The sequence below is a fragment of the Gymnoscopelus braueri genome (assembly GCF_963280865.1).
Source record: "Gymnoscopelus braueri genome assembly, chromosome: 2".
Classification (NCBI taxonomy): domain Eukaryota; kingdom Metazoa; phylum Chordata; class Actinopteri; order Myctophiformes; family Myctophidae; genus Gymnoscopelus; species Gymnoscopelus braueri.
The window spans coordinates 37499682-37522999 of NC_137604.1; the positions used below are offsets into that span (position 1 = coordinate 37499682).

General features: G+C 41.5%; 2 protein-coding genes across 4 annotated transcripts in view; one reads left to right on the forward strand and one right to left on the reverse strand.

Annotated features, from left to right (window-relative positions):
• Positions 1-886: 886 nt before the first annotated feature.
• notum1b (notum, palmitoleoyl-protein carboxylesterase b) lies at positions 887-10886 on the forward strand. Its single transcript, XM_080415455.1, has 12 exons — positions 887-1737; positions 4253-4305; positions 4679-4774; positions 5007-5067; positions 5210-5268; positions 6075-6177; positions 6595-6786; positions 7068-7165; positions 7324-7471; positions 7861-7908; positions 8088-8991; positions 9166-10886. The coding sequence occupies exons 1-11, from the start codon at positions 1361-1363 to the stop codon at positions 8449-8451; spliced, it is 1599 nt and encodes a 532-aa protein (XP_080271581.1). The 5' UTR covers positions 887-1360; the 3' UTR covers positions 8452-8991; positions 9166-10886.
• Positions 10887-11036: 150 nt separating this feature from the next.
• tmc6b (transmembrane channel-like 6b) overlaps positions 11037-23318 on the reverse strand; it is a 32764-nt gene continuing 20482 nt past the window's right edge. For all 3 annotated transcript variants that reach the window (XM_080415425.1, XM_080415427.1, XM_080415426.1), the window contains 13 exons: positions 22897-23114; positions 22491-22635; positions 20883-21038; positions 19663-19841; positions 19460-19550; positions 19146-19243; positions 18923-19018; positions 17381-17456; positions 17142-17275; positions 14910-15086; positions 14575-14653; positions 13524-13613; positions 11037-12822 (listed from right to left, as the gene is read on the reverse strand). In XM_080415425.1, the coding sequence (XP_080271551.1) occupies positions 12808-12822; positions 13524-13613; positions 14575-14653; positions 14910-15086; positions 17142-17275; positions 17381-17456; positions 18923-19018; positions 19146-19243; positions 19460-19550; positions 19663-19841; positions 20883-21038; positions 22491-22635; positions 22897-23114 (1554 nt within the window). In that variant the 3' untranslated portion in view covers positions 11037-12807. The remainder of the gene's footprint in view (positions 12823-13523; positions 13614-14574; positions 14654-14909; positions 15087-17141; positions 17276-17380; positions 17457-18922; positions 19019-19145; positions 19244-19459; positions 19551-19662; positions 19842-20882; positions 21039-22490; positions 22636-22896; positions 23115-23318) is intronic.

A 23318-nucleotide genomic window follows, 5' to 3' on the forward strand; every position in this document is an offset into this window, starting at 1 on the left:
TCTAAACAAACAAACAACCAGCTTCCTTCCTTCCTTCCGTCAGCACTGCAGGATAGGAATCTGTCTCTGTGGAGTGAAGTTCCCATTTCTATCATCATACATGATGTGTTATAGGTTATATTCTTAACCTGAATAATCATAATCTTTTCACATTTACTGGTTATCTCACTGAACGTTCTCTTACCTTCTGGACGTGTTTAAGTGTTAAAGGTGCAGTAAGTTATTTTTATTTATGTATTTTTTTTATTTTTTTTTTAACAAAAAAACAACACTTGGCCTATACCTTTAATTTTGCATCAACATTCTGTGTAATTAATCTACAGAAAAGTGCATTAGCCAAATTCTATTCTACATAGGCCTACAGTACTGACCAATTTAGTGTTTTGTGTCCCAGGCCCAGCTAATTTGTCTTCTAATGTCTTGTATTCCTTTTCATACACCAAGTTTTTGGGCTATTAAACCCTGATATTAAATGGTCATATCATATGAAATGATTGGGAAACACTTTTGTGTGAGACATTGTAATATCTTTAGCGCGCGCGCGCACAGTCACATAAAGCTATGTTTTTGACAGAAACGTTCATTAGGCCTATATAGCCTACGTATAGGCTGCCTGCTCAATGTTCGTTCTCTTATTTCAACCAAAACCTAAATTGGTCATAATAATCGTGACAAAAGATCAAAGGGACCAAGTGCATTGAGTTGAAATGAGTTTGGAAACGGGGCCGTGCCGTGCCAACCAGCTCCGTTCCATCATGTTTGGTGTGTAAGTGACGCCCTGCCCAGCCGAGAGCATCAGCCGGTGGTGATGATAACCATTGGCTTGGAGGCAGTGAAGTGAGGGAAGGGGGTCGGGGTGGCGGTGGGGTTAGAATAAAATCCCCATTCCTCGTCCCCTGTTCACAGAGACCCGGGGCGGAGGAGCTTTGTGCCAATCGGCCGCGATCTGTTTTCAGCCTATAACTCCATGAAGTCGTACTATGTTTAACCTAAAGAAATTGGCTCGAATGGACGAATAAATAAGGGGTGGTGGAGATAACAGGGGTTTGGAACCAGGGGTCTCATTTAGCTCGAAAACGTTGTAGACTAGACTACGGAACTAGTGAAGACAAGTGCGCAACTCGGCGTGCGTAATTTTTGGTTACATTTGTGACCATAATAACTGCCCAAAGGCATCATGGAAAACCTAAAGCCGAATCGACTAATCACATATTTTATGGTCCATACTTTCCAAGAGATGACATCGCCTTGTCGAAGAACTTTTAAGATTTTCAGTGATTCTTAGGGATATCCTATAAAAGTAGGATACCGTCCAAACACCCCGAACGCACGCAAAAAAAAAAAAAAAAAAAGAACAAAAATGAGCACCCACAGCTTGGACAGACGTTTGGGGACTTTCTGGTATCTGGTGAGATCCTTTCTACTGTTTCTCTTCATCCAAATCAGCGCTCAGCAACGCGCGGTGGAGGCGAGGCGAGCCCGGAGCGGCCGGACGCATCACGCCAGTCGCCGCATCCAGCTGACCCCTCACTACCGGGACCACCGCGGGGACGGAGCGGCCGAGAGCTTCCCGTTAGACTTCACCGCCGTGGAGGGCAACGTGGACAACTTTATGATCCAGATCAAGAACCTGGCGCAGTCGCTTTACCCGTGCTCCGCGCAGAAACTGGACCAGGAGATGAAGTTACACTTTTTGAAGAATGAATCTGTGACGTGCAATGACGGGTCGCCAGCGGGGTGAGTGTGTATATGTTTAGGATTAAGTTTCTCCAACCCTATAAGGACAATCTTTGAAATGTGGGGTTTTCAATGATCTTCATTTAAATATATAGGAAATATTTGCCAAACCACAGTACTGCGCAGTAAACGCAGTGTTTTGAAGGTCAAAGGTCATGACTTGGACAGTGGTTCTCAACCTGTGGGTCGGGACCCCACAAGGTGGTCCCCATATGATTTTTTTTTTTGGGGGGGGGTCCCCAGATGACAGTGAAGTGACAATTTAAGGACTTTTAAGACTTTTTAATACCTCAACAAAAAAGATAAAAACTGGTCAAATATTGGCCAAACTGTCAAATAATAACAACAAATAAAACAACATTTATCTGTGGAACCGAGTCAAACTAAATGTAATGTCACAAATCCTACAATTCCAAGTGCGTGTCAGGGTGTGGGGTCCCCATTTCAAATATGATTATTTTGGGGGGTCGCAGCCTGAAAAGGTTGAGAATCACTGCCCTAAAGAACATCTTTGCAATTTAGGTTTTCAATGATCTTCATTTTAAGTTGACCAAGATCTGCCATGTCTTTGAGTGTGAATGATGGATATGATAATTGACAAATTGCAGCCTACTGCGCAGTAACCACAGTGTTTTGAAGGTCAAAGGTCAGAGAGAGAGAGACAGGCAGGCAGACATGGTGGATAGGATAAAGATAGGGAGGGAGGGAGGGACAGACAGACAGACAGACAGACAGACAGACAGACAGACAGACAGACAGACAGACAGACAGACAGACAGACAGACAGACAGACAGACAGACAGACACAGTCCACAGACTGGACAGATAGACAAAAGGGAAGTTTAGACCTAACATGAAAACAAAAACAACAACCTAAGATGAAAAAGCACCACACATTATACAGACAGCATGAGATCACTTCATTCTGTTCTCTTTGATTCCTAGAACTTTTGTGTGTGTGTGTGTGTGTGTGTGTGTGTGTGTGTGAGTGTGTGTGTGTGTGGGGGGGGGGGGCTAACATTCTGAATAGGCTAACATTCACCATCTGTCCCTCTAATCCACATTTGCAGGATCTTGCTCAGCACAGCACAGCAGTCTTGACCTAGAAGACAATCATTATAGTATATCCATCCATAGCTTACATGTGTGCATTAAAATTCATATTAAAGAACATTGGAAATCACAAAACAGTCATAGTCTGTTAATCAGACCTAGCTTTGATGTCTGTCTCAGTCTAACAAAGCAGACCGAATCATATTATGAGGTTATGTAATTAGTTGGCAATGGGGGGAAAATATGTATTTGGCTGTACTCATTCAGAGCTTTCATGCTCTGTGTTCTGGTTGAGGGTTGATTGCAGCAACAGGTGTCTCTTTTATGTAGCAATGTGTTTCTAATGGATTTGTCATGGGCAAGACAAGAAGTTAATACACATTCTTTCCCTTCAAATATGTATTTATTTATTCATGCATTTATTTCATTTTATACACGTGGCAGGTTAATTCATTGTTGGTTTATAACCTATGACAATGTGTGGCAGTGTTCCCATACTTTAATTCTCTGGCTAAAAGTATCAACCAAATACTTAAATGTAAATTTTAATGGCAATACCTGGGGTCCATGTAACAAATAGGTGTTACACAATTACTTCCAAAGACAGACGCTATATTTTACAACAGAACTTTTTGCATTCAATTTCCTGTCTTCAAGATAAGATACGGCAGGTCATGTTTAGTCTACTTAAAGTTTTAAAAGTTTAATTAATTTCATGAAAGAGAGAAAGAGAAAGAGAGAAAGAGAAAGAGAAAGAGAAAGAGAGAGAGAGAGAGAGAGAGAGAGAGAGAGAGAGAGAGAGAGAGAGAGAGAGAGAGAGGGTTCAGGTAGGGCCAGTGGAGGCGAGTTCCTCACATTCCACAGCTAATTTACCCTCCTATGCACCTGTCACCAACATTTGGTCATGGTGTGATTGAAATTAACCTATTCATAGTTTATGTATGAAAAAAGTATATGCTACATTAAAGTATTACATAAGCTTAAAAAAGGAAGTCATTACACATGATCACAATTACCAATTTGTATCATTATGTGAAACAGGGAACGAGTGAGTGTGTGTGTGTGTGTGTGCGTGTGTGTGTGTGTGTGTGTGTGTGTGTGTGTGTGTGTGTGTGTGTGTGTGTGTGTGTGTGTGTGTGTGTGTGTACTGTACAGTGTGCAATCATTGCAATGTCTCCTCTGTACAACAATAGCTCACAGAGTGAGTGTAAATGTGCAGGGGAGCGTACATGTCTGGCTTTGAGCACACCACAGGAAATGATCTGCGGCATCTTGTGTGTTGGACTGCTGTGTGCAAGACCCAAACCTGCCCTCTACTGTTTGATTATATGGATGATTTGTCCCACTGTCACAACTAAAGTGAAAGAGTGCAAGAGTGGAATAAAAACAAACTCACGCACGCACGCACGCACGCACGCACGCACACACACACACATTTAACAACTATTTATTTCTCCTGTAGATACTACATAAAGGAATCAAAAGGCAGTAAAAGGTGGCTGGTGTATTTAGAAGGTAAGGACAAACATTGGTAATGTATGCTATACACGTACAGTATATGTGCAGTATATGAATATTTACCTCTGCCAGTGGAGTTGGAAAGGATGTTTTCGCCCATTCCGTTTGGGTCTGTCCGTTAGCAAAATAACTTCAGAACAGAAAGCTGGATTTTCATGAAGAAAAAAACAAAAAACAAAACATGATTGACATTTGGGTACAAAAGGTCAAATGTCAAGCTCACAGTCAAGATCAAAGGCAATATTATAAATGCATTGTTTGCAAAGGTATGCAATCAACTGACCACAATCTATAACATTCTAGTTAATAGGGTGGCAATATAGTGAGTGACTCAACAGAGCTTTTCATGTGTATGTGTCTGTGTTGTCAGGTGGATGGTACTGTTTTAACAAGCAGACCTGCGACAGCAGATATGACACCATGAGGAGACTCATGAGCTCCACCAAGTGGCCACGCACCAGGAGAGGTACAGTAACACACGCACACACAAACACAATTTATCAGTCAGGACAAGCATTCTAGGCGCACAATGCATCGCATTGTGGTGTGTTACTTGTGAGCTTGCAGATTAAGCTGTTCCTCATTTTGCTGAAGACCCCTGGAACCCCCTTAAGGACCCCTGGGGGTCCCCAGAGCCCACTTTCAGAACTACTGTTCTATGCAGTGAAGTAAACATCTGGTGACTTTCTGTCTTTCAGGGACAGGAATCCTGTCTCCCCTGCCAGAGGAAAACCCACACTGGTGGAACGCCAACATGGTGTAAGAACTCCTAAACCTAACCCTAACCCAGGGTTACCCTGACCCAGGAGATAACAAACTCTATCATTGTGTGCGTGCATGCGTGTGTGTGTCTATGCGTGCATGCATTGTATAATTTGTCATGCTTTCACCTGGTTTCTAGGTATATCCCGTACTGCTCCAGTGATGTGTGGAGTGGAGCAATGAACAAGACAGAGCTCAGTAAGACACAACACCTTTGTACAAACCCAACCACTGATTCCACATTCATACTCATAAATACTGTGCTATCCTCCTCTGTACCTAGTTTTTTGATGGGACAAGTGATTTAAAAATAGAATAATTACGTTGTATTTGTAAATTACTTAGGCCTGCAACGTTCGAACCTATCAACCGTTACTGCACTCGAATGTCCGGTCATCTGCGTTATTAGCACAAACAGCTTTGCTGTTGGAAGATGGATTTCTCATGGTTGTGGACGATTGGACGATTTAACATTGGATCGTAAATTACTGGTTTGTCAGACAGAATCAGGAGGATCAAATGAGCTGCGCTCCTCTCCAAAAATGTAACTATTGTCTGCTTGAGGCGCCCAGGGCGCTCAGCCAAAAAACTACCATAGAAATTCCCCCTCAAAAAAGAAATGCATGGCAGATAGGCGCTGCCAGCTTTTCAAAAAAACGCTTTCTGTGGACACGACCCCTAAAGCTGCACTCTGTACGTTTCATGTCCTACCCGAGATTCAAAACTGGGTGTCCCTCGTACGTAAGTGCTGAAATTTTAAAAAGAGCACACCTGGTTGTTCAGGGGAGAAATTAAAATTTTGACCACTTGACAATTATTATCATACAGACCATACAGCTTTGGTCAAAATATTATTCACTAAATGGTGTAGCTTTAACACAATGGCATCTCTTTGTGTGTGTGTGTGTGTGTGTGTGTGTGTGTGTGTGGTGTGTGTGTGTGTGTGTGTGTGTGTGTGTGTGTGTGTGTGTGTGTGTGTGTGTGTGTGTGTGTGTCTACTCTAGGTGACTATGCATTCATGGGCTCTCTGATCATTAAGGAAGTGGTTAATGACCTTCTGTCTAAAGGTCTGGACAATGGCAAGGTTCTGTTACTGGCAGGAAGCAGGTCAGTATAGTGTGTGTGTGTGTGTGTGTGTGTGTGTGTGTGTGTGTGTGTGTGTGTGTGTGTGTGTGTGTGTGTGTGTGTGTGTGTGTGTGTGTGTGTGTGTGCGTGCGTGCGTGCGTGCGTGCGTGCGTGCGTGCGTGCGTGCGTGCGTGCGTGCGTGCGTGCGTGCGTGCGTGCGTGCGTGCGTGCGTGCATGTAAGATATGTAACATGCCTGTGGGTAAAATATTTAATAAATAACATTAGTAACCATGATGTCCGCACTACCATGAAACTCCACCCTACTGCTCACGATTCATCCACACTTTCAGTGTTTCAAATCCTTTGCTCTGTCTTTTATCATTGTGCATTAGAACATGAACATTTTGATCAGTTGGTCAACAATGTTACAACATAACATTATTGTTCTGGCCCACAGTGCAGGTGGTACAGGCGTATTGCTGAATGTGGACCAGGTTGCTGAGCAGTTGGAGGCACAGGGTTTCCCAGGGATAAAGGTCAGGGGCTTGGCTGACTCAGGCTGGTTCCTGGACAACAGACAGCACAGACACACCGACTGTCTCCACACCATCACCTGCCCTCCTACAGATGCTATCAAGAGAGGGATCAGGTCAGAGACGGAGGGAAGGAGGGGTGGATGGAAGTCTGCATAGACAGTGATTGATTGATTGATTGATTGATTGATTGATTGATTGATTGATTGATTGATTGATTGATTGATCGATCAAGTGATAAGCAATCACTGCTGAAGAGAGCCTACTATCATCATAAATGAAAAACATTTCAATATGGCAAAATGATTTTCTTTCCCCATATTTGTTTTGCAGTTCATGAGAGTACCAGCTAAATGCTTAAACTCCATACAATGGTTTTGGTTTGTCTGTTGTCCAGATATTGGGGAGGGCTGGTGCCAGAGAGCTGTAGGCAGGCTCATGTTGGAGAGGAGTGGAACTGCTTCTTTGGATACAAAATCTACCCAACACTGAAGAGTAAGAGAGCAAGTGTGATGATGGGGAAATAAATCTATCTATCTCAACTCATCTAAACTCTTCTTTCATGCGGCGTGTAATAGCCTACTCCAAAATGTGTTTTTGCATGTACAGTATGCTACTTACAGTGAATGTGCCCACTCTTGTCTGCCTGCCAGGCCCAGTGTTTGTGGTACAGTGGCTGTTTGATGAGGCTCAGCTGACTGTGGACAACGTCAGACTGACAGGACAGCCGGTGCAGCAGAACCAGTGGACTTACATACATAACCTGGGACAACAACTCAGGAGCACACTACAAGACCTACCGTAAGACTGACAGACACACATACTGAGGTTAACAATCCATGTACTGAAAGAGTGAAAGACCAGCAGACACATGTACAATACTGTGTGTATATATAATACACCCATACACATACTATTATACACATATACACTACTACATAACATGGGACATAAGCATAGTGCAGCATACTGTACTAGTGTATTCACACACGCACGCACGCACGCATGCACGCACACACACACACTTGCGTGTGCGCTCACACACACACGCACACGCACACGCACACACGCACACGCACACGCGCGCGCACACACACACACACACACACACACACACACACACACACACACACACACACAAAATCACAGAGGAAATTATTAACTATTTGATTGTGTGTATTGACTGACAGTGCCCTGTTTGCTCCAGCGTGCCTATCTCATGAACTCATCACCAGAACGTGAGTATATTATAGTCACATTATAACATCATACAGTATTTCTCATTTCATATTGCACATTACAGAACTTTAAAACTTGACAATGAATTCCAACTCTCTCCATGTTACATTATTGTGTAAATGTGTAACTAAAGTCAACTAGAATACACTCTGCCTCACCCTGTCCATCATTCCTCTAGTTATTGGATGGACATCCAGGTAAAAGGCACATCCCTCCCGCGAGCCCTGCACTGCTGGGACCGTAGTCTCCAAGACAACGTTCGCGGCAACAGTAGCCACGGCAGTCACAACCACAACCACCAACATGGCCACAAGGCCCTGTCCGCATCGCCCGCCAGGGGTTGTCCTCTCCATCTGATCGACAGCTGTCCCTGGCCTCACTGTAACCCGACCTGCCCGCCCCTCAGAGACCAGCTCACTGGACAGGAAATGAGTGTGATCCAGTTCCTGAAGCACATGGGCTTTGACGTTCAGAAGATAGCTCAACAACACGGCATGGACCCGGGGAAACTACTGGGCATGCTCAATAACAACGGCAATTGACCAATCACGTCCCAGGGGGCCAGAAAAACGACTTGTATGGCTTTACTGTCAAGCGTTACTTAAAAATAAAACAAATACAGTGTTGATGAGCAGGTGGAAGGCCTGCAGAATGCACTTAAAGGACAACTTTGTTTTTTTACAACCACGGTTTATGTTTTAGATTGTAATTAAAGTAAATAAAAGATGAGTGTTAAAAAAAATATATTTACTGCTTTCTATAGTTTTAGCAATTTTCGTGATCTTTTTTACAGTGGGCGGGGGCATTCTGTCCGGTGGCTAAATATGTCTTTTTTTACACAATAACCCGGTGTTTTCTTTATTATTATTTACAGTAGCTCTTCTAGCCCCCAATAACTCACATCTGGCCATGAAAGACCACAGGACCTTTTTTATTGTGTAAAAAAGGCATATTTAGCCACCGGACAGAACGATGTAAAAAATATCGTGAAAATTGCTAAAACTATAGAAAGCAGTAAATGAAAAAAAAATAACACTCATCTTTTATTTACTTTAATTTAAGCTAAAATATAAACCTTGGTTGTAAAAAAAACAAAGTTGTCCTTTAAAGGAGAATTTCGCCCGACGTTTTTCTTACCTTTAATATGATATTATGATATCCTAGGACGAGTGGTACAGTAGAAAAAAATCATAACTCCATCCTGAATCGACCGCAGCTAAAAAAACAGAGCCTATGGTCATAATATCATATTAAAGGTAAGAAAAAACGTTGGGCGAAACTCCTTTAACACTAACAGGACATTAATACTGATGGAAGCTCCTATTAGAGTTCATCACCATAGTTATATTCTAAAGAAGTCAGTGATTTGATAATGTTTGGACATACTCCCTCCAATATATTAATGAGAAAGCTGTCATTAAAGTAGGAGGAGCAAGTAGGAAGACATTCAATAGGACTTGATCAGAATGGACAGGTGTTGAGTTTCACATCCAGAACAACACAGCATGAACCCCCGGGAAGCAAATGGGCATGCCCAAAAACAATGACAACTGAGGGGAAGGGACATTCGGGTGGCTCAGCCTGTGTTTGGCACAGTCATCTCATGATGTCATGGTTTCAAAACTTACCCCTGATCTGCATCATGGGTGCTTCCTTCCTTCCTTCTCTGAATCCCCTCTTTCCCGTCTCTCTGTTGTACTGCCCAGGACAGGGCCCTAACATACATACTGTAAGTATACATGTTCGGAGGCATGGCACTGTTTCTTGGCAGTGTATTCTCAGTGAGACGATAGAAATGCTGAATGGACAACATTGGACTAGTCAACTGATGGTTAAAATGAGCAGCACTCCAAAACTGTGGGAAAATAAGGAGCATAAGGATCTTCAGAAATGGCAATGATGGAAAAAAAACATTTTTATACTATACAGTATACAGTATACTATATACACTGTTTTAAAACAAGTAGATGGGATTGGTTTTAAACGTATGCTGTATCTAGCTGTATATCTCCTGGTTTTATGGTATAGACAATGATACTGTATATCTACGGCATATTGATGTATTATTGTAAGCTCTGTCTACACAAATACAAAATTAGATACATTAGATTTATTATTTGACATATTACATGTGTATATGAAATCTTCAGGGCGATAATATAAAAGTATTTTGTATGGGAACCCCCTGGATTTGTAGTGACTAGGATCATTAATACATCATCTATTTCCGTTTCCAGAGTTGTATACAGTGATCCTGTGACTAATTAAACTGATCAGAGGTGGGTATTGATTAAAATGGTTAAATGGTTGTTTTTCATTGCCACTTTGATTCATTGCTGAAGTGAACTGCATTGATAATTTGGACTGAAGAGATAGTTAACACATACATTTTCAACACATAAATACAATGCGTGTAACAGCAACATCACAAGGTGGCAATGTATTTGAAACTCAATGCATATTATTTGATTTGGTATGAATAATATTTCACCAGAAAGTCAATCATTGAAAGCATGTGAGGCCAGTATTCCTGGTGTGAGAGAAAGAGAATGAGATATGGTGCTCTCTTTTTCAACTCATAGAATCACAATGACATTTATGGTGCCGTTTCAACTTTCAACATAACATGCTGCCGTTTGTGTATTTGGACAATAAAGTTATTAAAGAGGCATTTTACTAATTTTATTTTGTCTTGTTCTTAGGCATAATTCATTCATTCAGCTATTCACTTAAGTTGTTGATCACTTCATACATTTGGTTGTAATTCTGTTCCCAACACATGGTACATATTTGAATGTTGCTAGAATCTACATGAAATACTGTACGTCTCAAATGATCACACAAAGGCTTTTGGGTGTGAAATGAATGCGTAATGTTTACTGAGATACTGTAGGTTAGGTAGGGACTGGCTACAAATCATTACATTTCATTGTGAACATCAAACCACTTCTAAAGGTTATTGTATTTCCTTTTTATTAACCATGTTTTACCATGTTTTTCTCAGATGACAGTGTAAATTGTAAATACTGTATGTTTTATTACTTTCCATTTGCTTTTATCCATTTTGCATGTTTATCATAAATATATGTTGTTGTGAAAAGAAAAAAAATAACACTTATTCTCTGCATACTGTATGTTGCCCATGTTGTGTTTTTATTCCTGTTGAGTCTGGTATTTTCTCCTACATTTGTACAGACAGTCCTACTAAGATAACAGAACAGTATTTAATACAAAACACAATGAAATGATAAAACATAAATTATAAAAGTACATGAAAACATATGATGTACAAAAAAATCATAAAAGACTTTAAAACAATAAAGAATACAAATTACATAGCGTTTTTTGTCAATTTTTTACTTAAGATGGCCTTATTCCAGTGTATTAACCTGGGTATTAACCTGCTAGGTATTAACCCACTACAACAAAACATTTGAAACACATTGCAGTCATCTAAGAACTTAATTAAATCTCCCAGAAACAATATTTATGCACAGGGGTGGAATAACATTTAAGAAACCTTAATTAATTTAGTAATTTTATGCTCATTACTGTTTGAATTTCCATTCCATTCCATATGTGACAGAATTTCACACAGTACACTTGTGTACTTATGAGGATGTGTTTAACTGTGTGAGACACAGTGCTGCTGTATAAAGATGCCCAGTCAACTTTCCATGGACAAATGTTAAAAAGACCAATGCTTTTTGATAGCTTAAGACAATGGAAGGCCATTGCAAAGTAAAATATACGTAAGATTTCACCCACAACATTCAAAAGTATCTACAAAACGTATACCCTGTTAAAAACTCCCAAGTAACTGATAATAAAAAGAAGACGCTGTACAACATCATACAAAAAGATAAAAAAAAACGGAATGCTACCTATATTTGTTCACAGTTGGTAGGAAAAGTGCCAAGATGAAACATGAATGAAGATTACATTTGTTTAGTTTAAAAACATCTAAGTTAATAATATAACATCTTCCTACAAATCAATCTATTTAGATAACTAAATTCTGTGTGGGCAACTAGCATCTTCAAATTCAGATCAAGAACTTAATGTAGAACAACGCAACTTTTCAGCTACTCATTGTACAAATTCAACAGATGCAACTATTACAAATTAGATTCAAGTAGAGACTATATTTGTGCCAACATTTGTTAGAAATCTCTAATGACGCATGTAAGAAAGTGTGAGAAAGAATCAGATTAGTGGTTCTATCCTAATAGTACTATGTGGTACTGTATGTTGTGAGTGGTGGATGAGCACAGGTCTGTAGGTAGACATGGTCCGCTCACACACAAAAGAATGGGACTATTGCACTAGACAACGAGAGAATTAACAATGTTGAATGGATCTCGAAGGCAGAATGTTTTTTGTCTCCCACCCTCAGCGCTGTCTCTCGACAAGGGCTGAAAATGTTTTGTCTGAACTGAATTAAGCGTCATCAAATGCCCTCTGCAGAGTGTGATCAAATTGTTTTGGATAACATACATAAGGTCTCTATCCTGCTAGAGTGAAACTGATGTCACTCCTCTACCTTTAACTTGACTATTCTGTGCTGCTGTCCCAGCTCTTCCTCACATACTACATTATAGTGAGGGCTAATTTATACTTGTTGTACGGCCGAGTCGCTCATCGAAAACCTGTATAAATTAGGCTTATATCACTTTGGATGTGTCAGAGTCAGCTGAATGGCAAATATAAATTATGTAAATTCAGATTTGTACCTCTATAAGGCCCTGTAAGCTGCAGTATAATTCTCTGAATGTATTCCCATGGGACAGATAGTGAGAATTCCCACTTTCCAGTTTTACCATTGATGTCTTTCCAATTCTATCCATGGGATCTTAGTGCAAAGACAGCTGAGAAGGTTCTTCAGCGTAGCTGGCAGTTTAATAGGCAGAGTCCTAGGGAAATGCAGATATGACATGTTTGTGAAGTTATTTGATAGGCATAGATAGTGGAAAACAGGCAAAAATGAGACCACCTCAGTATACAAACTAATAAAACCATGGGAGGCACTATCATCCTGGAAGACACCACGTCCCTTCAACATACATATGCATGACCTCAGAATGTTTTTCATGTGTATTTACATTATTTTCTGAAAGGTTGGGTGTTTCTAAACCACAGCAGGAAAAACGTACATCACAACAATGTTGAACATGATAGAATATTGGATTGTATAGGTACTTGAGCATCAGGTAGCTATACAATAGTCTCAGATAGTAGAACGGCATGGTCCCTAAGTACCGTGACTGCTATTGCCACCTGAGCCTGAGGGCTCTGGTGGTCCTGGCCTTGTTAAGACCAATATTCGACTTTCATTTCTGAGGAATGCTAACAGCCCTACTACTTATGTTTTCTCACTCACAGAGCACAGAAGCAACAGATATATATGTTTTACAATATTTGGACTTAAGTCAAGCTGGCTACAGTATAACCCAAGGTTCTACCAAATTTCAACATGGCTTTAAAATAACTACTACCACTACTACTATTCTCATCCCTCATTCACTGAGGCGAGTCCTTTATGTTGGCCGTTCTGTGTACTCACAGTGAGCTCACACAGCAAGTGTGGTTGTGAAGTGTTGTTATAAGGACTGACCTGGCTCGTGCGTCTGCGAGGAGAAGAGATTCGTTTCTGCTCATGGATCGACTGGAGGCGGGTGATCAGAAACTTCTTATCCTCTCCCTCCTGCACATGTAGAGAGGGAGGGAGAAAAGGAAAAGATGAGTAGAAGGGAGGGAAAAGAGAGAGAGACGGAGGGAAAAAAGGCAAGAGAGACAGATGGAGGGACGGAAGGAGAGGAGAGAGATAATTGGAAAGCGAGGAGATGAGAAACACAAGTGTAGAGCACATACAGTAATGCTTGATTTAACCACTTTCCCAAAGGTTAGAAAAATCGAGACCTATACCACTCGATTCAGCATCATCCAATTAATGGGGAGGAGGGGTAAAAGAGAAAACAAACCTAATCCTAACCCTAAAAAAAATTATCCAAAAGAAAAGAGGGCTAAAAATGAGCATAAAAAAGAAAAAAAAAACATTTCAGTTTTTTTAAACAATTATTCAAAGGGTTTCAAGTGCTTGTTTCACCCACTTCTGGTGGTCTGAGGCAAAAACGGATGTCATATGGTGGATTCGCAAACCCCCACTTAGGGGGAGTAGGTGAGGTTTCAGAGCGTTTTGGGCACTTTTCTAAAATGTTTTCTTTTAACATCAATGGGGGACAAAAGGGGGCGTGGTTACATATTTTTCTGCGTATTACATCGCTGTGGTAACGCGTAACGGCAATAAAAATAAAAAGTAAGTTAAAAAGTAAGTTAAGTAATCCTGGTCACTATACTGCCTCCCCCTGGCCAGCCGGGGCACCTGATGGAGGGGAAAGGAACTGGTTGGAATAACGTTCCTTCCTCCTTCCACGCGCTACGTCCAACCAGGGAAACTCTCCCCTGTCAGGTGATAAGAAGGTCAGTTGGCTCTCATGCATTGAAGGAGGCATGAGCTCGGCCCTGGCCTCCCTAGGTTGGCAGAGGGAGTGTAGTGCCCAAGATTACATAGAGATTGGCACTGGGTGTAAAAAATGGGGTGACAAAATCGTGGGATAAAAATTATAGTAAAAAAAAAAAAAAAAGTAAGTTAAGTGTGTTCTTACATTCTCGATCTGTTCCTGTAGTAAAATGATAATTTTCCTCTGTCCATCCACCACCTGACTGTGGAAGTAGATGACGATCCTGATAGACACACACACACACACACACACACACACACACACACACACACGCACACGCACACGCACACAGTGAGAGTGAGAGAGTGAGTGTGAGAGAGTCACTAGTGTCCCCTGTTAGATCTTACTGCAGTACCATAATAATAAGGAAATATGGAATTAATGTAAGATAATGCAATGTCCCCAACAGTTTGCAAAACCCATGAGTGCACGTGTGTGCACGTGTGTGCGCGTGTGCGTGTGTGTGTGTGTATGCTCACAGGAAGATGCCTGCAACCAGGAACAGGAACATGGGGTTCTCCACCAGGTAGGAGTGAGCCCGGGCCAGCCAAGACAGCCTGGGGTTGTGTTTCTCCAGCTCCGCCACCCACAGCTTCCCTGATTCAAACATGGTCGTCAGACCACGGAACGGGCCGCAGGACTGGGAGGGGAGGAGACTGGGAGAGTGGAGTGGGAGTAGGGGCACGGAATGGTGAGAAGACGGGAGATGTGTGCTTGTGTGTATTGAATGCATCTATAACTGGTCCAGTGTAGTTCAATTGCTGGAGCGATTTGATATGTTTTTTACTTTGATATGTCATACTTTATGTCTATTTAATTTATTTGTTTTGATATTTTAACTTTATTTATTTATTATCATAAAAAATATAACCGTTTGTGGGTACCTTGCAGCAAAAATAACCCTGTCGTTTACACCTGGAAACTTGGGATGTGACAAACTTAAATTGAATTTGAAGCATGATCAGGAAAATACAATAAAACAAGGCATAAAATACAATGTAAAGTATAATAAAATACAATAACAAACAATAAAATAAAATAAAACAAAACAATACAATACAATACAATGAAACAACAATAAAAACAATGACAAAGCAATGCTGTACGGGTATTCTGACTAATGTTTGCAAAGCATGCACATCATGGCATTTGCAATACGTGCTTTGAGAAAACACATCCTTTATGTGCGGTTTTAAACACGCATAAAAGTAATAATACTTTCAACTTTCCACGCAAGGCGCAGAGTCGCACCACTCGTCATGTATTGATATCCTCATTTGGGGAATCTTAGATCGCTTCATATAAGAACTGTGTTCCAAAAATAAACACACCACCCTGGCGTTTTTACTCATATGGATATGAAGCATTGACTGAAGGTGTAAATGTACACATTTACCCAAAGAGTAACACAATATAAACACTAGAAACGAGTCAAACAACCCAAAGACTACATTTCCCATGAACGCGGCTGCTGTGGGGACAGTGATTTCAGACCCGGAAGTAGTAGTTCTTAAAGGTATCATGACATTCATTTTCACTTTTTTTATTTTCAATGTTTTATTTGGGGTTTTATGACCTCAATTACACCCAAAAAACCTGAACTTAGAACATTCAGTGGATTTTCTGTGGTCTGGGGTTTTCTGAATAATTAGGCTGAAAAGTAATCTGAGCTTGGCCCTTCGACAGTGAGGTCACAGTCGATTAATCCCGCCCACTCTCCTCCTCGCCCCTCCCCTCCCCTATCCTTTCCTTTGGGGGGGGCGGAGCAGAGGCGATGATTGACAGGCAAAATCCCTCACCAGCGACACCCGCAGGCAAAGATTTCTTTTTTCATTGCAGTTGAAAAGGCTTTAGAAATGTGAGAGAAAAACACCTGCCATGGATCACTGGAATGGAATTTTCACTTAAAACTTTTTGTACACTTTTGAAGGACCAGGACAAAGACTTTGAATGTGGTGTAAAAGTGAATGTCATTAAACCTTTAAGACTTTTAAGGCAGAATTAACTCATTCACTGCCTGAATTATTTCTGGCCGCATTTGCCCACTGCCAGAGATTTTTCATTGAAAAATAAAAAGTACTCAGGAGCCGAGATACAGAATTTTTAAGTTTTAAGTTAACAAGGAAGTGGATGGTAGTCTAGATCTTCGAAAAATCATATCTCCTTGGTCTTTGGGTCAAATTTATTTTTTTATTTATTTTTTTATTACGTTTTTTACGTCAGTGGCAGTATTGGTAAACGGGAATAATTACGTTTATTACGTCAGTGGCAGTGAATGAGTTAATTCCATTTTCGCCAGAAACAGGCTGTATCAAATATGAATGAATATCATAAACGATGCAGAGCCACCCCCCTGACAAAAACTCCAGGGTGGTGTGTTTATGTTTGGAACACAGTTCTTATATGACGTGATCTAAGATGCCCAAATGGGGATTTCAACACAAAAAATAAAGCCACGAACCCTGGAACAGCGCCCTCTACTGGCCCTCTACTGGCAGTGATGTCAGACTTCGGTGCTCTATGCTTTGATAACCAAGAGCACCAAGTACAGCAGCAGCGCTAGCAGCTCAAAAAACTGTTTCTTAAGCGTCTGCGCCTGTAGCAACGCGTCTCAGTGCACTCACTCCCTAAGTTAGGTTGTGCAAGCTGCCGTTCAAACAGCACAAGAATGCACATGATCATGTGTGTGTCAAAATGTGTGTGTGTAGTACCTCCACATAGTGTATGTGACGCATACAGATGAACCCAGGAAGGAGGGAAAACACAGTAGCGTAATGAAGATGGTAGTCATCTGACTTGCTCTGTAGGGCTTCCTGGGAGCCTGGCAGTTCAACATCAGACTGCCCTGAATGGACACACGACACAATTAGCAGTTATTACAATATCAGATACAGCTTTACACAATAAGACATTTTTTTTTACTGTAGTGTGATAGATCTGAGAAAGGTACCTCCTTAACATAGAAGAGTAGCAGAAGTTTCAGAATCTGTACTGCAGGCAGCAGAGGTGTGAACAGAACCCCCAACCTGAAGAAACAAACAGAAGCACTTTATTTAAATTTGTGTCCCTATTTGCAATACCTCACAACAGGCCATGTCATCCCTTTTGAAAATGAAAGTGAGACATGCACTTCTCAGTCCATTCCTCCATACTTACTTTAGCCTCCATGGAGGTCGAAGTTAACCTTAAAGGACCACCATGCTGATCTCCACATGTCATTTTCTACATACTGTACAAATGTACATATATACATATGTACACACATACATATACACATACTCTGCATAACGTAGAAAATATAAAATTTTAAAGATAACTTTGTTATTTGCTTACATTTGAGGGGGATTATGTCGTCCAAAAGTCATTAATACACTATTGAAAATATGTGAATAAAAATGATTAGCTTAACAAATTATGTGAATAAAAATGATTAGCTTAACAGGAGCTTTGTGGAACTCCATATTTAGGACGGCTGGCCCCTTTTGGTGACCTCATGAATGTCATGCCTCAAGCTATGTCCGACAGCAACATTGATTACAACATTCTCAATTTGTCGCAAATCAGTTCTGTTGAGTGTGAAGTCCGACCGACTTCACAATCAACAATGCACTCCCTTGGGTCCTCAGCAATATACACGCCTAGTGTGAAGTCAATTGGCTGAATGGTTCTCGAGGTTTGCAGAGGACATACATACACACTATAGATGCGTGGATGGGCTTTTTCGTCACCCAAATCCGCATGTACGCGTTCACTATCCCTCCGCCATCCAACCGCATTGATTATATCATCCTATTTATAGATCTGCATCCACACCATTAACCGCACCGCAGAGGTTACACATGAGATTCTAATTCTATATGGATACATACTTGTACAAACAATGTCACTCACCACTGTCGCGATCACCGATGTATTGACTGTATACATTATCCATGGTAACAGCAAGCCCTCCGTTTTACATAACTTTCTCACATCGCAACTTTTCATAAGACATATCCAGGCATCGGCAGGGTTTAGAACTTCACTAAATCACTCCCACGATAAACTTTTATTCCTCCCTTCTTTTTTTTGTTTTAGTTTTAAATCCATTAAGTTTCTCTCTCACTATAGCATTAGCTGCCTTTGTCGGCAAGGGGTCCTCCTTCTGCTTCCAAAAAACAACAACACAGTGCACGCAAAGCACGTGTAGTAAGCGGCTAATTTGTGCCTGATGGAAAATGACTTAATATAAAAATACTACAAATGCACGCACAGCGAGATTTCATGCTTTTTAAAAGTTATAATAGGCCTATAGATAGATGTCATTAATTTAATTCCAGCATTATTTCACCTGCGGTTTATCCAATATTAATTATTATTTCTTATTTATTTTTAAAAAATCCGCACAAACTGCGGTTATCCGTGAAAACTGCGATCCGCGCATCTCTAATACACATACACAATCACATGACTTGAGCTACCTGTTTTATAAGTTTTTCTATTCTATTCTTACCATGCCAAGGTCTGTCCATAGATGAGTTCAAGCACATTCCTGGCAATATCAAACACAGGTCTCCTCGTCCTCTTCAGTACGTGCTGAGAAAATAATCTGTAGACAAGAAACCAAAGGTAACAGAAGATTAGGCCAAGAGAAGGGTACAGAAAAAGAGAGAAAGAGAGATAGAGAATACACACAAACATTTCTATGACTGTGATTCTGAGAGACAGATCCTCACCTCCAGAGGAACTCTCCAAAGAATGTGTCCAGTAGAGTGAAGATGAAGTCCATGAGAAGGAAGCGGTACAACTCCTGGCCTACAAAGCTCTCCCAGCACTGACCACAACATGACACACACACACACACACACACACACACATTACAAAACAATTATATACAGAACACAGGCCATATCAAAAGAGAAAATATTTCAATTGGACTGGGCACAGTGATGAACCATGTGAGGTAGGATTGAATCCCACCGGAACCTTCTCTCTTGGGAAACTACAAAAACAGTACAAAAAATTTAATTAAATGAAATGTTCATGCTACCGGCAGATCGAAGGTCTTAGGTTCCACCGCCACCCTGCCCAGCCAATGGTAGCACAGCACCCCGAGTACGCTCACTTTGAGCATTAAGTTCCTACAACACACACACACACACATGAATTACTTCATGAAAAGAACTGTTTCTGCTAAATCAATCATCAATGTTGTGAATTTGGTTACAGGGAGGCGCAGCACCAGCCCCCTACCTGGAGATGGCGACGTAGGTGCGTACGGTAGGGGAGTCGTATTCTTCCATCCAAGCTGCAGCATTGAAGAGTCCTGGAAGCAGCAGGTTGATGAGAGACACAACCACAGGGAGAGCCAATAGGCTAGCTTCCTTCAGCAGGGGGTCAGGGTTTGCAGACCGCGCCCTCTCCTGGAGGTCCTGTTGGTGGGGAAAAGAAAGTGAGCTGTAGGAGGCTTAAGCCTAATTTATGCTCTGTCGCACAACATTGTCACGCTCAGAAAATAGCAGACCCACAAGCTCTCAACGCGTTGTGAGCTTGTAGGTCGGCTAGTATGAAATGGGGCTTTAGAGGTTGAAGAGACTGGCCCATAACAGTAAGATTATATATTCAGTCCCCTGGGGCAACCAACAGCCACATATCCTGTTAAGCCACTTGAACCCTAGCATCCCTATTCAGATCTACAAGCAGATACAAGCTCACAATGCAATGCACCTATTTCTGGTGAAGAGATTAGTAGCGGGGGAAAAAAGAGCAGCAAGTACAGAGTCAACCCGGGCAAGTATTAGTATAAGTGTAACGCCCGGAGATTTGAACCCGGGTCTCACGCATGGAAAGCCAACATTTTAACCAATAAGCCAAAGGGATATCCCTATCACTCGGGGGGGATATTAGACTTTCAGGCCATCAGGCTGAGGTAGTGAACCACTCCGTTACATAAGTATAGAGGGTACTGTATAAGTGGTTATGGTGCTTGCAACCTGAACCTGCAAGATTTTGGCCATCTTACATGATCATTAAATGTCACGCTTCAAATTCCAGTCATCCAACACCTTGTCAGACTATGTGAGCTGAATTGAATCTAACTGTCATACTGTGCAAGGAAACTAGAACCTACATCTGAAATCGAAATAGCCAGGGCAATATTTTACCTCGAGAAAACAAAACAAAAAAGTAAAGAAGGAAAATGTAGATACGGTTTTGTCAGAAGAGGACAACAAGGATTGGCTGCTCTCTAATAGTGACTTGAGTGCCAGGTGGTACAGCTGGGCAAAATAAAACATTTGCCCACCACAAGAAAGCTGGCTAACAGGTGACTAACAGTGAAAGAGAAAAGAAGAGAGGAAAGAAGACACACCGGTTTTAAAGAGTTTAAAGAGAGCAAAACAGTGAATCAAAACAAAATTGTATGCATGTTTTAAGGTGTTTATTAAATCTCTTCCATCCTACAAGCAGCTCACCGTAAGCATGTGCTCAGAGAAGAAGTAGATGCCGACAATACAGCTACTGGTGCTGCCGATACAGATAGACCAGGCAAGAGCATGGACCATCAGCCTCCACAGCCTCTGGCACAACGTCTTCTGACCATCCTTACGGTTCACATCTGCCAACAACTCCTACAGAGGAGGGAGACACAGAGAGAGAGAAAGAGAGTGAGTGAGTGAGTGAGTGAGTGAGTGAGTCGCTCATTTTCTTCACTGTACATATATAAAGGGGAATTTCACCCATAATGAATCATATCATAAGTGTAGTTACTAGTTAGTCCTCCTAGTGTTACACATTTTCACTTCACTCGCAAGCCATTTGCTGGTTCGATGTGAAATTTGCTGTGTACCACTACCTTCATGGCTTTTCCTCTAGCGCCACCCCTAGGCCAGACTTTCGACTTGCACACAAGTAAGCTCAAATTCGAATGGACAGAAAGGGGCGGCCATAGCTGAGTGGTTAGTGAGCCCGCCTAGCCCTAGGGAGCCAGAGGCCCTGGTTGACCCCAGGTACGATTCCAGGCCAGGCCAGCAAATGTGTTGATGAAATGAAATATGTCCCTGAGGAAGACTCTTAACCCCTAATTGCTCACAGGCCCTCATTGGAAACAAGACCGCAAGGACTTTCATGAACGGACCTGTTAAAGGAATTATCCTTATCCTAGATAACCATTACTTTACTGTGCACATTCCTGCAAGATGACACAGGGACCCATGACCTATCCTCTAGCAACACAAAATATAAACTTTTCAAAAAGTTTTAAAAGTTTTTTAAATATTGTTTAATCAAACAACAATTTCGCGGACCCCCTGTTGAAGACCTCCGATATAAGGTATAAGAATAATGATGAAACCGTAAGGTATGTCATAATCTAATACACAGCTTCTAGGATGAACCCTTACTGATTTTGCTGACCCATGGCCCTTCCTCTAGCTCCAACACTTCTGCCAATTTCCAGGTGGGTGTAAGGAGCAGCACAGACTACACTCCTTTGAGTCTTATCATTATCCGCATTCTAAAACTATCAATATTGGTGTTGGACACGCCCCCAAGTTGCAGCTTTATACCATTAGCGTACATTGCGCCATAGATCATATGTGTTTGTTTTATGGCTTGCTTGCAAAGCACATTTCCCATGTGGGTACAATGACATGTACTGGAAAGGCTTTTGCACACCAAGCCCAAATTGTCATGCAAAGTGACATAAGTGAATAACTTAAATTTGATGGTGTATAGAGGAAGGAATGTGTGAGAGAACATAATGTGAGTGGAGTGAGAGAGGGGGGGGGGTAGGAGGGAGGGAGGGATAGAGAGATGGCAAGAAGGGAGGGTCAGAGGAGAGGAAGAATGTGTGAGATCATCACATTCCTGTCCACTAATTATGTTCCCTGGAGAGAGAGAAAGAGAGAGTGGGTTTATCTCAATGTATGTTTCTGTCAGTATGCATGTTTATTTGCAGGCGTGCAAGTGTGTGTGTGTGTGTGTGTGTGTGTGTGTGTGTGTGTGTGTGTGTGTGTGTGTGTGTGTGTGTGTGTGTGTGTGTGTGTGTGTGTGTGTGTGTGTGTGTGTGTGTGTGTGCGTACCTTGATCTGGGTGCTGATGTTATCTGACATTAGTTTAATGGAAAACTTCTTGCTAACTTTAAAATCCCAGGAAGAGAAGACCTTGACAGCTAGCATGCCATGAGACTTGTATAGATTGAAACTCTGTCCAAACGACTGGGACATGCTGTTAGGAAGGAGAGCACAGAGGAGATACTGTTTTCATATAAATGGCAGGCTTTTCAGTATAATAATGTGACATTTTTATACTGTATAATGTGTAAACTATTGTTAGTCACACACACACACACACACACACACACACACACACACACACACACACACACACACACACACACACACACACACACACACACACACACACACACACACACACACACACACACACACACACACACCCCCACACACACACACACACACAATGTACCTGTACACTAGTATGATGCAGGTGATGAAATAGGCCACTCCTATAGTGAAGAAGTAAGCCAGAGGCATGTTGTAGGAGAGACGGGGGGACAGACAGTCTTCCTGCCCTGTCCCATTGGACACCGTCAGGTTCTGTCCCCCGCCTGTGTCCCTGCAGCTCTTATTGAGTGTTAAGTTACTGTAGTAACCGTAGTACATCACTGAGTCTGAGAAGTAGCCCTGAGAAAAGCAACAGAGAAACAAATGCTTAGGAGTTGAACCACACAGAATGAAATCACATATCGTTGCTGCCGGGCATGTCCAAAACAGTAACTTTTTAGGAAATGGAAAAGATAACTGGTGTTCCAATACATCCAGTGTAGTTATGATTTAGTCACAAGCTCTTGTTAATAGTTAATAGGAAACACTTTCAACCTGGTGTCC